Source organism: Bubalus bubalis, chromosome 4, assembly GCF_019923935.1.
Source record: "Bubalus bubalis isolate 160015118507 breed Murrah chromosome 4, NDDB_SH_1, whole genome shotgun sequence".
Classification (NCBI taxonomy): Eukaryota; Metazoa; Chordata; class Mammalia; order Artiodactyla; family Bovidae; genus Bubalus; species Bubalus bubalis.
Window position 1 is genome coordinate 2764939 of NC_059160.1, and position 12638 is coordinate 2777576.

Here is a 12638-nt window from a genome sequence, read left to right on the forward strand (position 1 = left end):
ACTTTATGTCCTGGGCCCGTTTTTATTTTCAAGAGTCATCATTTCCAGTTATTTCCAAGCACTCGGCGCCTCTGATGGCATTTCAGCCCATCTCGCCTGGGTCGCAGGTGCGTTTGCCAGGCTTGTTATCATCTCTCTCTGTGTTTCGAGGTGTTTGAGCTCTGCCCTCCTTACAGCGTGTTTTCATGCCGCATACTGTATACAGATGTTTATCACCAGTCTTTATTGTTTTGACCCATTCTGGGTTATGAAAATATCCGCCTATTCCTATTTTGAGTATTGGGGGGGGTGGTTTAGATCTAGATTTATTCATCTGGAATTTACTTTGGTATACAGGTTTTTTTAATTTTTTTTTTTAACTAGATGAGTAATTAGCCTCAGTTTGTCACTGAAACAGGTTCGGGGCTTAGATGCTTCGAGCAGGGCCACATGGTCACAGAGTGGCTGCAAGCACACCCTTGGCGTCCTTCTGGAGATCATCTCCGCGCCAGGGATGGGGCTGGGGCGAGGCGACAGGACGAGTGAGGCCAGGCCTTAAAGCTGAGAGGGGCACAGCCCCTGGGTCCAGGGAAGCACTGGGAAGGGGACACGAGAGAACCAGAGTGGGCAGGAGGGGAGAGAGGGCCCGGGAGGCAGCCCAGGGAGGGCCCGGCTGCCTGGCTCTTTGAGCAAGCTTCACCCAACACCAGCCCTGAGAGCTGACGCACTGGGCGGTGGGCCGGCAGTCACCTCCAACTCAGGGTGGACCGGCCTGGAGGCCCAGGCTTGCAGCGACTTAGCCAGGGCCCATCTTCCCACGGAGACGCCCCCACGTGGCCAGTGGAAGCAGTTCACTCAGACACAAGGGGATTCTTTTTCAGATGCACAGGGAACACCAGCCAAGAGCCCTTCCCACCCGCGAGTCCCTTCAAAAGTGCCAATTGCCCGGAACCTGCCCTCCCTGGCACCTGGCCCACCAGCCCTTCCCTCTCGGCTCGGGGGCCCACAGGCAGGGTGAGGGTGAGACACGGCGGGCCAGCTGCTGCCCAAGCCAGGGGTCTGTCCCGGACGGCTGGGATTTCAGCCGCCCGTGGGGGCTCGGGGATCCCCACGTGGGCCTGAGGAGCCGGCTGCGGGGCCACAAACACCATCGACGACACCAGTGAGAGCCGTCACCGAGGCTGGGCCGGGGCCTGGGCCTCCCGCCTCCCGCCTCCCGCCCGTGGCCCTGAGCCCGCACCTCGGCCTGCGAGGGTCTGCCCGGCGGGCCAGGCTCACGCGGGGTGGAGCATACACAGCACCCCCCGCCAGGGGCCTGCAGCTCACCCCTGGGGATGGACCCTGATCCCGGGGTGAGACGGACAGCAAAGTGCGGCCCTGCAGGGTCCCCAGCGAGGGGGGAGAAGGCAGACACGGGGAGCCCGGAGGACGGGGCAGAAGAGCAGCCCTGAGAAGCTGGGGCTCACGGGGCCTTGTTTCACCGACAAGGGAGGACGGGCGGCCAGGACACCCTGGGGAGGGGGCTGGGATGGGTGGGCGTGTCTTGGGTCCCAGGAGCGGGAGCGGTGGGCCTGGGACCCCAGTGTCTGCCCCGAGCAGACACTGGAAGGACCACAGCCAGATGGGGAGGTCCCTGCTGCCCACAGACCGACAGTGGCTCAGCTAAGGGTCAGCCGGACCCCAACACCCAAACGGAGCAGCCTGGGCTTCGGGTCCAGCTCGAGTCTGAGTCCTGTCCGTCTGCACCTTCAGGTCCCCCGAGGCCCTGGTGGGCATCAGCAAGATGTGGGTGCTGCACCCAACGCCAGGCTGGGCACACTGCAGCTGGCCTGAACGGAAGGCCCGGGATTCCAGGCCCGAATGGAAGGCCCAGGACCCCACGGCCCAAACAGAAGGCCCGGGACCCCGTGGCCTGAACAGAAGGCCCGGCAGCTGCTGCATGGCTGGGCTCCCGCCCGGCCTCAGAGCGGACAGCCGAGGGCCCGGCGCCTGGCAGGGACACCCCACCCCTTCAGGGGAGTCGGTGAATCACAGGCCGAGGCTGGGGTTTCATTGCACCTTTATTCCGTGTTTCACACCTTGTATTCCAGAAAGAACAGTCTTTAATCACTTCAGATTGGTTGGTTCAGACTCCAAGGACCCCATCAACACCCCTCACGTTCCGCTTCAGGTTCACACACACGTGAAGATAAGCGCAGGGCCTCGCTGAACCACGTAGAGTCTTCCTATGTGAAAAACAAGCCACCGCCAGGGGCACGCGCACCTTTCGTGTGCCCAGCATTTTGGCCCCAAGGACGACCTGAGCGCGGCGGGCAGTGCCCGGGGCCTAAGCAGGACGGGCTTCCTGTGCCAAGCAGGGGGGCTCTCCCCGGAACTGGGTGCCCGTCGGGAGGGCAGCAGAGGGCCAGGGCTATAGGAGCTGGTGGGGGAGCCCCTGATGCCAGGGCAGGGGTGCTCTCTGTCTGGCCTAAGGCTAGCGAGTCTCCCGGCTGACCTGGGGCTTCTGATCCTTGCACAATATTCTGTGCTGACTTCCACGCACATGTAATGACCCAGGAACCCTTTTCATAAAATAAGAAACCTGCACCATCACACACATGTATCTGTGTGACCTGATCCTCAACTGCTGTGCAAAGACGGGGTGGTGTCCTGGCTGACCCCCCGCCCCAAGGGCCGGCACGAAATGGGAAAAAGATGCTGCAAGAGGACGGGAGCCTGAGGGCAGAGTGGCCGCTGAGGTCGGGGGCCTGCCCAGGGGGTCGGAGCTGTAGCTGCAGCCCAGGGCCCCACGGGGGTGTCCAGGGAGCCAGCGGCCACGTGACCCTGCTGGGTCCTCCCCAGCTCAGGCAGACAAGCAAAACGGGCAGGCCGGGGCGGGCTGATCTGCGGCTGAGCTAGCCGCCCCACGACCGGCGGATCAAGTCCACTCGCACCTGGACACACGGCACGGGGAGGGGCTCGGGCGGCTCCAGCTCCGTGGGGTGCAGGAGGGACGGCGTCCTTTAGGGCCCCTGGTCACGGGGCAGGAGCGGCTGCACCCGCCTGTCCGGGGCCCAGGGGAGCCCGAGTGCCGGCCGACACTGATGCTGCCTCGTGGAGGGGCTCCCACCTGCACGGGCTCCACGGCAGACCGCCCGGGCTGCTTCCCTCTTTCCAGAGGTCATGGGTGCAAAGTAAGGCAACTCAGAGCCTCTCTCTGCTCTGGGCAGCTGGCGGCTGCAGTCAGAGTGCCCCTGGGCTCGCCGTCGGCCTTCCAGCCAAGTTTATGCCAAGAAAGCGGAAACGCGGCCCAGTGAAGTGACCAAGTTATAGGAGCCTGCCTGAGGCCGGGGCGGGAGGGCAGAGAGGTTCCGTGGCTTAGTGCAACGCTTCACTCAACAGCTTTGTCTGTACTTTATTCTCGTCACTCAACAGAATAGAATTTTTAAATTTCCAAGCAGGTAGGAGGCGGCTGCCACCTCCCTCTGCCCCTGGCGCCCGGACAGCAGGCCTCCGAGGGGGGCTGCCTCCCAGGCTGCCCTGGCGGGGGCACCACAAGGTGGGCATTTGGCAAGGGTGCTCCAGGGCCGGGGGCGGGGCGCTGGCCCCCAGGGCCCTGTGGCCAGCTGGTCCCCGGTCTCTTTGGTATCTCTGGAGGCAGAGGCCGCCCGCCCTCACCAGGCCTGACCGTGGCCGGTGCCTCGTCTCGGCAAGCAGCTCCAGCAAGGCCTCTCCTCCCCGGCTGGGGCCTGCAGCTGGCGGCAGGGGCGCTGCCTGGCGCGGGAGGCCCACTGTGGTGCGCCAGCCTCACTTCTTGTAGTGATTGGGGGCGTCCGCGAAGGCGAACTTGAGGCGGTAGGCCTCGGCCAACAGCAGGCTGACGTCCTCGTCACCCCAGTGGGCGGTGGGCAGGTTCTGAAGGAAGAGCAGCAGCTCCTGGGGGAACAGACAGCGGTCAGCGGGGGCGGGGAGCCCGGGGGGCAACCCGCAGGCTTGGGGGAGGGGGGCCCGGGGGGAGACAGAGCAGTCAGCGGGGGCGGGGGGCCCGGGGGGCAACCTGCAGGCTGGGGGGAGGGGGGCCCGGGGGTGACCAGTGGGGTGGGGGAGCCCAGGGGTGACCAGCAGGGTTGGGAAGTGGGGGGCCCAAGTGAGTGATCAATAGTGTGGGGGGAGGGGGCCCAGGGGGCGACCAGCTCCTGGGGGGCAGAGACAGGGGGTCACAGTGGGCGACAGGCAGGGTGAGGGGACGGGGCCCTGCAGGAGGGGCCCTGGGAAAACATGCCAGCCCCCACAAACCCTGTCCCCCCAAATCGACCCCAACAGGCCCTAAGGCCTGCAGCTGGGAGGAAACCCCCCAGACCCACTGGGAGGAGGAGGGCAGCGCCGCCCAGCACCAGGCCTCACACGCTGGCCACCCCAGCGCTTTGGGGTCCAGGGACCTTCTGGGGGATGCAGAGCCCACCCCCTGGGCACTCAGGGCTGGCACCCAGAGGCCAGGCCCGGGCCCAGGTCCTGGCTGTGCTGCCCTCTAGCTGGTGGGCCGGGCAGGCTGCTGACCAGCTCGGGGCTGCGGGTTCCCCACTGAGGAGAGGGTCTCAGCTCCCAACAGACCGTCAGTGCCTGGCGCTGGGCGACATGGGGGCCTGTGCCAGCTGCTGTCCCCTGACCCCCCGTCACAGGGCCGTCTCCCCCCTCCCGAATTGTGAGCCTCACACTGGGACGCACCGCTAATGTGGCTTCCCTGGAGCTGCTCGTCCCCATTTCCTCCCGCATTTGGACCCTTTCTGGGGGCCTTTAAATTGAATTCACGGAGCAAATTTCACTGGCAGAGTGTCCCTGGGGACGCATCAACATCAATCTGCTGTCTCTCAGCATTAGGTGCAACTTACACGGATGCCAATCCAATTCTGAGCAGGTCGTAAATAAATACCTTTGGTTTTATTTTTAATCCACTTCGCTTCATATTATCATGACCTCGCTACTTGCAAGGTGAGAAGCAATACCCTCCCATTACGGTAACTCAGCGACTCCCTGCACACTCAATTTCAGAATCTAATTTAGTCCCCCAGGTTCACTGGATGGACAGAGAATAGAAATGCATGGCGCTCCACGGCCTGTGAAGCTTAAAGAAGGAAAGATCTATCCGAGTGACCTTTACAGGAGGCAGAGAACACAGCCAAATACCTCCCTAAATACAGATTTCTTTTTTAAAAAGGCCTTATTTACGTGCTGGGCAGCAGTGTCCCTGACCGGGGAGCCCCGGGGTTAGCCATGTCGTCTGGGGAAGGGCCGTTGGTCACGACGCCGTCGCTGGCTCACAGCGCGGGCGCCCGCTCCCCCCGGGAACGAGATGGCGGCAGGGAGGGCCCAGCGCAACGGACCGCAAGGGCAATTTGTTTTCACCTTAACTTCTCCGTAAACGGTGACCACATCACAGGATGAAAGCAGGAGGCGGTTTGCTCACAGCTCTGAGGTCGGAAGGAGTCAAGGTTGGCTCAGGTCCCCATGGTTCTCTGCCGACTGTGCCCACAAGATGCCACCATGGCCACAAAGACTCAGCTCAGCGCACCCGCCACCTGCCACTGTTCTCCCACGCTGGCACGCGCTGTCTGCAGCCATCAGGAGGGCCGGAGTGACGGTGCCGCCCCGCCACACAGCCTGGAGGCCTCAGCCCTAAGCAAAGCGCCAGTCACCCCAAGGATGGGCCCGCAGTGCCTGGCACCAAGGACGGGGGCCCGAATCTCGGGTCGGCCCAGTTCTCGGGGTGACGAGCGGTTTGACCATCCTCCGGACATGCTAGATGCCACCTCACGAGCATGTGGACCATGGCTGACTGCCCCTTCCATCAGGGGGTCTCCTCTGGAGGCCCCGCTGGGGCCACCCTGGCCGTGGGAGCCCTGCGGGCATCGCCATGCGGGCATCGCCCCGCAGGCACAGGCAGCGGGGCACGAGGGAGGCAGGCTACGGGGCAGGGCCTGAGCGGGGTTGTTGCTGGATGCCTCTTCCAGGCGATCCTTCCTGCCTCTGCCTCTGGGTGGGATCCAAGAAGTGAGCTTTCCGATGTTAAAGAGCAAATAATGTTTACGGCTTTGGGGACTTCTTGCCAAAACGGTTTCATTTGTCCAGAGAGAGGCATTACGTTACCATCTGCAAAGTACGATTATCTCTATGTGCGCACCCTCCCAGGAAGGACAAAACGGTACACCCTGGCGTCTGCGAGGGTGGGTAGGGACCCCCTCTCAGGCCCTGGGTTCTGTCTGTGTGGTCCCCTGCAGAGGCTCCCGTGTGTCAGGCAGCAAGGTCGCAATTAGACGTAGAGGTGGGCCAAGCCTGCCCCCGGCCACCGCAGCCCCTTGGAACTCTGGAGGCACAAACCCGGTGTCCTCACCCACGCCACTGGCTGATCTGTCTCCTCCGGGACCAGCAGGCCCAGGCGACCCCGTGTCCCCCCAAGAAGCACACGGCATGCACTGCTGACCTGTGGGCAATCACTCGCACACACACTCCTGTAAAGGACGCTGACCTTCCGGCCGGCCACGTCGGATCATTCCGAGGGAACACCAAGGAGCCAGGGAGGACACTGCCTTTGAATGTGCCTGGACTGGACTGTCAAATTCTCACGTCTGATACAAACGGCATCGTGTGTGATGAAGCACAAACAGGCGCTGAGGAAGCGCAGCTCTGTTCCCGGAGCAGGGCCCTCACTCTGCCGGCCACGTGCCAGGACCACCCATGCCCGGGCCACGTCAGGGCACGTGCTCGTCACACGGCCTGGTCTGGGCTCACACCTGTCAGGCTCTGCCCTCTGGGGCTGGTGTGTGCGTGGAGATGGCAATCAGGCCACAGACGGACAGACAAACTAGTAGCAGGAAGACGGTGCTCAGCTCGGTGCGGGGGCCGGGCCGGGCGTGTGACTGGCTGCTGCTCTTCTGCCCGCCCACTGCAGGGGTCTTGGTGGAGACGTGGGTCCATATAGAACACAGCCTAGATCTCTTTTGCGGTCTGAAGAAAAAGTCTGGGAAATGTTTCTTAACTTCTACCTTGATGACAGTTTGAAAGATAACATTGTACATGTACTGGGTTAGATGGAATATTAATACATTCATCTCCCCTGTGCTACTGAAGCTCTGCCACACGGCAGGCCTTCCCTCCGGTGGACAGCACCTTCCTCCCGGTGGACAGCACCTTCCCCCTGGTGGGCAATGGCAGCCTACTCCAGTCCTCTTGCCTGGAGAATCACATGGATGGAGGAGCCTGGTAGGCTGCAGTCCATGGGGTCGCTAAGAGTCAGACACGGCTGAGCGACTTCCCTTTCACTTTTCACTTTGATGCATTGGAAAAGAAAATGGCAACCCACTCCAGTGTTCTTGCCTGGAGAATCCCAGGGATGGGGGAGCCTGGTGGACTGCCGTCTGTGGGGTCGCACAGAGTCGGACACGACTGACGCGACTTCGCAGCAGCAGCAGCCTGGTGGGCAGCACCTCCCCTCAGTGGGCAGCACCTTCCCCTGTGGTCAGCGCTGCTTTGAACCATCCAGTGTGGCCCTCCTGCTTGTGGGCAGCAGCTGTGACGGCCTCACCAGCCACCCACCGTGGACCCTCGGGCAGAAGACATGCCTCAAGGCTCCCAGGTCAACGCCACCCTGCCCATGCAGTGGGCACCGAGAGGGCCACATGCAGAGACAGCAAAGGAATCAGGACGGGGCTACCGGCCCATGTGCCGAGGACCATGTCCTCCCCTTCCCTGGGAAGGAGAGACAGCAGCCCCTCCACAGACAGGCCCAGCTGCTTTATTCCACTTTTCCACCGTGTTCTGATGGTCCGTTGGCAGCTTGGCCAGCAAACCTGCTGCTGGGGCCACTTGCAGAAGGGCAGCCCCAGGTGCCCCCTGGGGACCCTGGGGGGACACCCAGGATCAGGACTCCTGCAGGATGGGTCTTGGGCGTTTCTCCCAAGTCCTCAGCCTTTCAGGTTAGGCGCCCGAGGTGGGGGAGGCCTGGGTGGTTCAGCGCCCGCACCGCAGATGGCCTTGTCCCCACAGCGCTGGGTGACATCAGAGCCTGGGCACCAGGAAGCCTGGAAGCCAAGGGCACGGAGACGGGGTGACCTCCAGGCCGGGGGCCCAAGAAGCTGAGACTCTGAGCTCAGTTCAGTGCAGGAGCCGTCCCGCTGTCCACCATCACGTCACCACTCCCCTCGGACGTCTGGGGGGACTGGGGGCCCCGTATCCTCAGAGCCGATGGCCGGCTTCTTCCAGGGCTGGACCGTGGACAGGAGCACCCAGGCCACATGGCGCATGGGAGCCACCGCCCCCGCCCCGGCCTGGCCACGGCTGCTGGAAACCTCAGGGCGAGTGCACAGAGTGGCCGTGGCCAGGATGCACGCGGAGTCCGGGGTGCCCGCTGCAGGCGGATGTGCTGCTCTGGCCCGCAGGACCAGCCTCCCACCCCGCCCCCCGGGCTAGCGGCCAGGGGCCACGCACTCTGCAGGGCAAGGGTCCTGGTCCCGGCATAACGGCCCACGCCTGACGGCCAGGCAGGGCTGGGCCGCTTTGCTCCCGTCTACCCAGGGGCTGTGGGCCTGAGTGCACATTCCACACAAAGCTGCGTTCCCGGGGAGCACACATCAACCGAGACAGCAGGAGGGGAGCCGAGGCTGGACTGTGCCAAAGCGGTCTGTGACGTCCGCCGGCAGTGCCATGGGGGCCTTCTGACGGTTCGGTGCCCCCGGGGCCAGGTCTCCCTGGGAGCCCTGGGGGTGGGGGGACAGGGTGGAAACGGCGCCACGAGCCAGGGACCCGGGAAGCACCTGGCACCTCGTCCTGGTGCCACACGTGACCGTCCCGCCGGCGTGGCTCTGCCGTTTCTGCGCCACCTCCCACTGCCTGCTCCTCCCACCAGGACCTTCCTGCCGCGCGGGGGACACGGGACCCCGCCCTGGACTGCCCACTGCCACGTGCTGAGGTCTGCAGGAGCGGCCAGTTCTGCCCCCAAATGGCGACAACCACGGACGAGGAAAAGCATGAACGCGGGTGTCAGCACGCAGAGCATCTCCCAGGGCCGTCCCTCCCACCAGTGGTCAGCCACGGGCTGCCCTGGAGTGCGTTCACTCCCTGCCAAGCATCACGCTACGTGCTGACCTTATGACCGATCCCAGGCCCTCCCCACTGTGTCCACGGCCAGTCCCGGGGCCTCCCACACCCCCAGAGCCGGAAAGAAGCAGCTAGGGCCCCAGGAGACTTCGTGACAGCTCAGTTCTGCCTGGTGCTCGGCCGTGACCCCCCAGGGTTGCCCTCCTGAGCCTTGAACCTGACCTGAGCAGGGCCTGGCCTCTCTGAGAGGCCATGTGCTCAGAGGAGACCGCCTCTCTCCAGTGCAATCCCCCCACCTCCAGCTCTTAGGAGGACGTCTCAGGGGGACCAGGCGGCCCTGGAGTGGCGGTCTGATGGCTGAGGACCTGACCTGGTTCCCCTTCTGGAGCTGAGAGCTGACCAGACGGTAAACCACAGGGAGTCCCCTGGGTGGGGTGCAGGGACTGGACTAAGACAGAGACCCTGAGCCCTCCACGGGTGAACCCACCCTGCACAGACATGGCCGCAGGAGGCGCCCAGAGGCCCGAAATGAAAATCGCCCGTGAGATTCACTCTACTTCCCTGACTGTTAACCTTTCAAGCTAGCCCGGTGACCTTTAGCCAATAGATCAAAGGGAACAGTTCACCCTGACGCACGGCGGACATGAAGGGGCACCTGAGAAGGTCAGTCCGCCGGCCCAGGGCTCCTCCCAGGTGGACGCTCGCTCGGGGGGCCCCACTGGCCACGTCCCATCCCGCGTCCCCGCCGGACTCCGACCCCAGCATCCAGGACGACAGACACACAGCTGCCTCAAGGGCAACACCCTGCTGGCCGGGGGTAGGGGGGCGTGGGCAGCTGCAGGCTGGCCCTGCTTCCCGGGTGGCACTGGGTCCCCCAGGCTGTGGCTCCTCCCTCCTGCCCCTTCCCTCCCAGACGGTCCTGTGACAGCTGATTCCTTTGACAATCCAGTTATTAGTTTGAAAAATCTCGTCAAGTTGCAGGACCAAACCAGGGCTAAAAATAGAAGGGCGCTGACAGCCGGCTGGGCTGGACGGCCAGCTGCCAGGCCAGCCTACTGGCTGCTGACAGCCCCTGGAAGGTGGGAACGGAAGGTGACACGGCGGGAGAACACTCTTCTGGGGGCCCTCCGACGGCTCCGGGAGGCGCACTGTCCTTGCAATTAATTTTGCGTTTCTTTGCCCAAAAAAGGATGTCTAAAGAGAAAACCCCTCCAGGTACCGAAAACACAAGCTTGACACGAGCACCCTGACTGAGCTGCTCTGCACCTCACGTCTGCACACGGCCGGGAGACGTCTGACCCGCACAAGGAGAATACTTAAAATCCTGGCATGGAGATCAGAGCCGCTCTGTCCTGCAGAGGCCCCTCGGCTCTGTGGGCTGGGGGCTGGTCGCAGATGGCGCGCAGGGGAGGGGCCGTCCTCACTGGGGGATACCCGCCTGGGAAGCGCGCCCACTCACAGGAGGAGGCCCCCGGGGCCCGCATTTATCTGCAAAGTGGCAGAGACGCCCCTCAAATGGGCAGGCTCAGGCCTGGAGGTGGCGCCAGCGGCTCACCCTGAGAAATCCGGGGAGGGGGCCACAGAGGGCAGCGGGCTGTGGTCCCGCAGCCGGGGCCCCGGGAGCTCGGGGCACCGCTTGCACGGGGACCGGCGGCTCCCACGTCCCCGGGGCTACTCTTCTGGGCTCTGGGGCAGGGACGCTGTCAGCCACGTGGCTCCCCACGTGTGGTCTGCTCCCCACGTTCAGTGGCTCCCCGGGGCGGGTCCTCCCTACTGAACCCTGCTTCCTGAGAACCCCTCGCCCCCACCTCGCCCGCAGCTTACCTCCCTCTGCCTGGCCACTCAGGCTGTGTTTCCCGGGCCCTCTTCACCCCTACGCACCCTCTGGGGCAAGGCTCACCATCACCGAGGTCTCCACGCCCCCACCGCCTCTCCCTGAAGACCACCCGAGTGTCCCGTGGCTGCCTGCACCCCTCCACACCAGTGTGTTCCCCTGCAGCCGTAACAACATGCAAACGCCCACAAACTACACCTGTCCCCCGCTTCCCGGCTCCGGGACGCACACCACGCACTGCGCTCCCGTGAGAGCAGTGAGAGCCCCGCGCCCAGGACCCACCTTCCCTCCCACGTCCGGCCCTGCCCCGGCCCCCGCCCAGCCCATCGCCACATTTTGGCGGGTGATCGTTTGGCCCCCACCTTCCCACCCTGCCCCCTAACCTGCAGGGCAGCATCACAGCAACATGTAGAAAAGAAAACCATCCCCCAACCACCCTGCTCTCCACAAGCCACAGCTCCGCCCTCCCTCCAGGGTGGGCCTGGGGCCCCAGGGCCCCGGCTGGAAGCGGACGACGGTGCCAGCCACGCGGTGCTGCAGGCGGGCAGGCACCCCCGAGACGTCTGCGCCCCTTCCTGTTAGGATCTCCGTCCACACAGCGGGGGCTCACCAGCACCAAACCCTCCGACCTCCTGAACCCCAAGGCCCAGGGTCTCGGCCATGGAAGTCGGGTCTGCGCAGGGCCCCTCACACCTGCTCACGTCCCCCTGCAGTGATGTCGAGCACCTGAAGGTGACAAGCCCAGGGTCCCCGAGAGCAGAGTGTGGGGGAGCGAGCTTGACAGGTGGAGGCCCCAGGAGGAGCTCCCGCCGGCGGGCACGACACCCTCATCCCGCAGCCCGCCTCCCGGGGGTCTCCTCGCCCCGCCCCACCCCACCCCTCCGGAGACCCTCAGCAGCACCCGGAAGGCGGGCGGGTGGGCTCTGGGCTCTGGGCTCTGGGCGGGCTCTGGCCGCCCTGCCCCGCCCTCACTCTCCTGTCTACGCTGCAGACAAAGACCATTTCACCACAGAAGAGGGCCCCCTGCCCCCCAGACACAAAGAACCTCCTAGGGTGAACGCAGGCTCTGGAGACGAACTCCAGGGTCACCACGTCCCCTCACGGCTCACGCAAGATGCGTGGCCCTACCGACGGCCCTGGAGGCCCAGAGGCAGGGCTCTGACTCAGGAAAGGAGACAGCGGCCCGGGTTCAGGAAGGTCGGGGTGGAGGCGAGGGGGAGGTTCAGGCTCTTTTTCTACAAGAGAAGCCAAAGGCAATGAGGTTCTGGAGCATCCTTACAGGGCACTTGGAAGGCTGGGGGCCCCCCATCTCTTCAAGTTACACAAAGCCCTGAGACACTCCGTCCGTGGGCACCTGGCCTCACCAGGAGCGGGAGGGCCACGGGCAGGGGCCTCAGAAACCTCCAGAGGACTTACCCTGGCAGGAGGTTGGGAGGGGCCTTGGGGCAGAGCGCGCCGGAAAGGAGGCGGACGTGTGCAGGGCAGCGAGCCACGAGGCCCTCCCGTGTCTCCTGACGCCGAGGCACCCACCCTACAGTCTGTGCCAGGCCTGGGGCCGACTCCTGGGCAGGGTCCCTGGGGCAGGGCCCTTCACACACGTGCAGAGTGCCCGTTGGAGGGGACCCTGCGGGCAGGGGCGGCCAGGAAGGAACCCCACATCCAGGCCCTGATTCCAGCCCCTGCTTCTCACAGGGGGTGCTGCAGAAACACCCTTCCCAGGGGGGCACCATCCGCTCAGCTGCAGGACCGGGGCCCT

General features: G+C 64.4%; 1 protein-coding gene across 3 annotated transcripts in view; it reads right to left on the bottom strand.

Moving 5' to 3' along the window:
- Positions 1 to 12638, bottom strand: part of TBC1D22A (TBC1 domain family member 22A) — a 323966-nt gene that overhangs the window by 62803 nt on the left and 248525 nt on the right. For 2 of the 3 annotated variants that reach the window (XM_006074970.3, XM_006074969.3), the window contains one exon: positions 3354 to 3894. The exons of the other annotated variant lie outside the window; for it this stretch is intronic. In XM_006074970.3, coding sequence (XP_006075032.2) covers positions 3766 to 3894 — 129 coding nt within the window. In that variant the 3' untranslated portion in view covers positions 3354 to 3765. Of the gene's footprint in view, positions 1 to 3353; positions 3895 to 12638 lie in introns of those variants that run through there. 3 annotated transcript variants of the gene reach the window in all.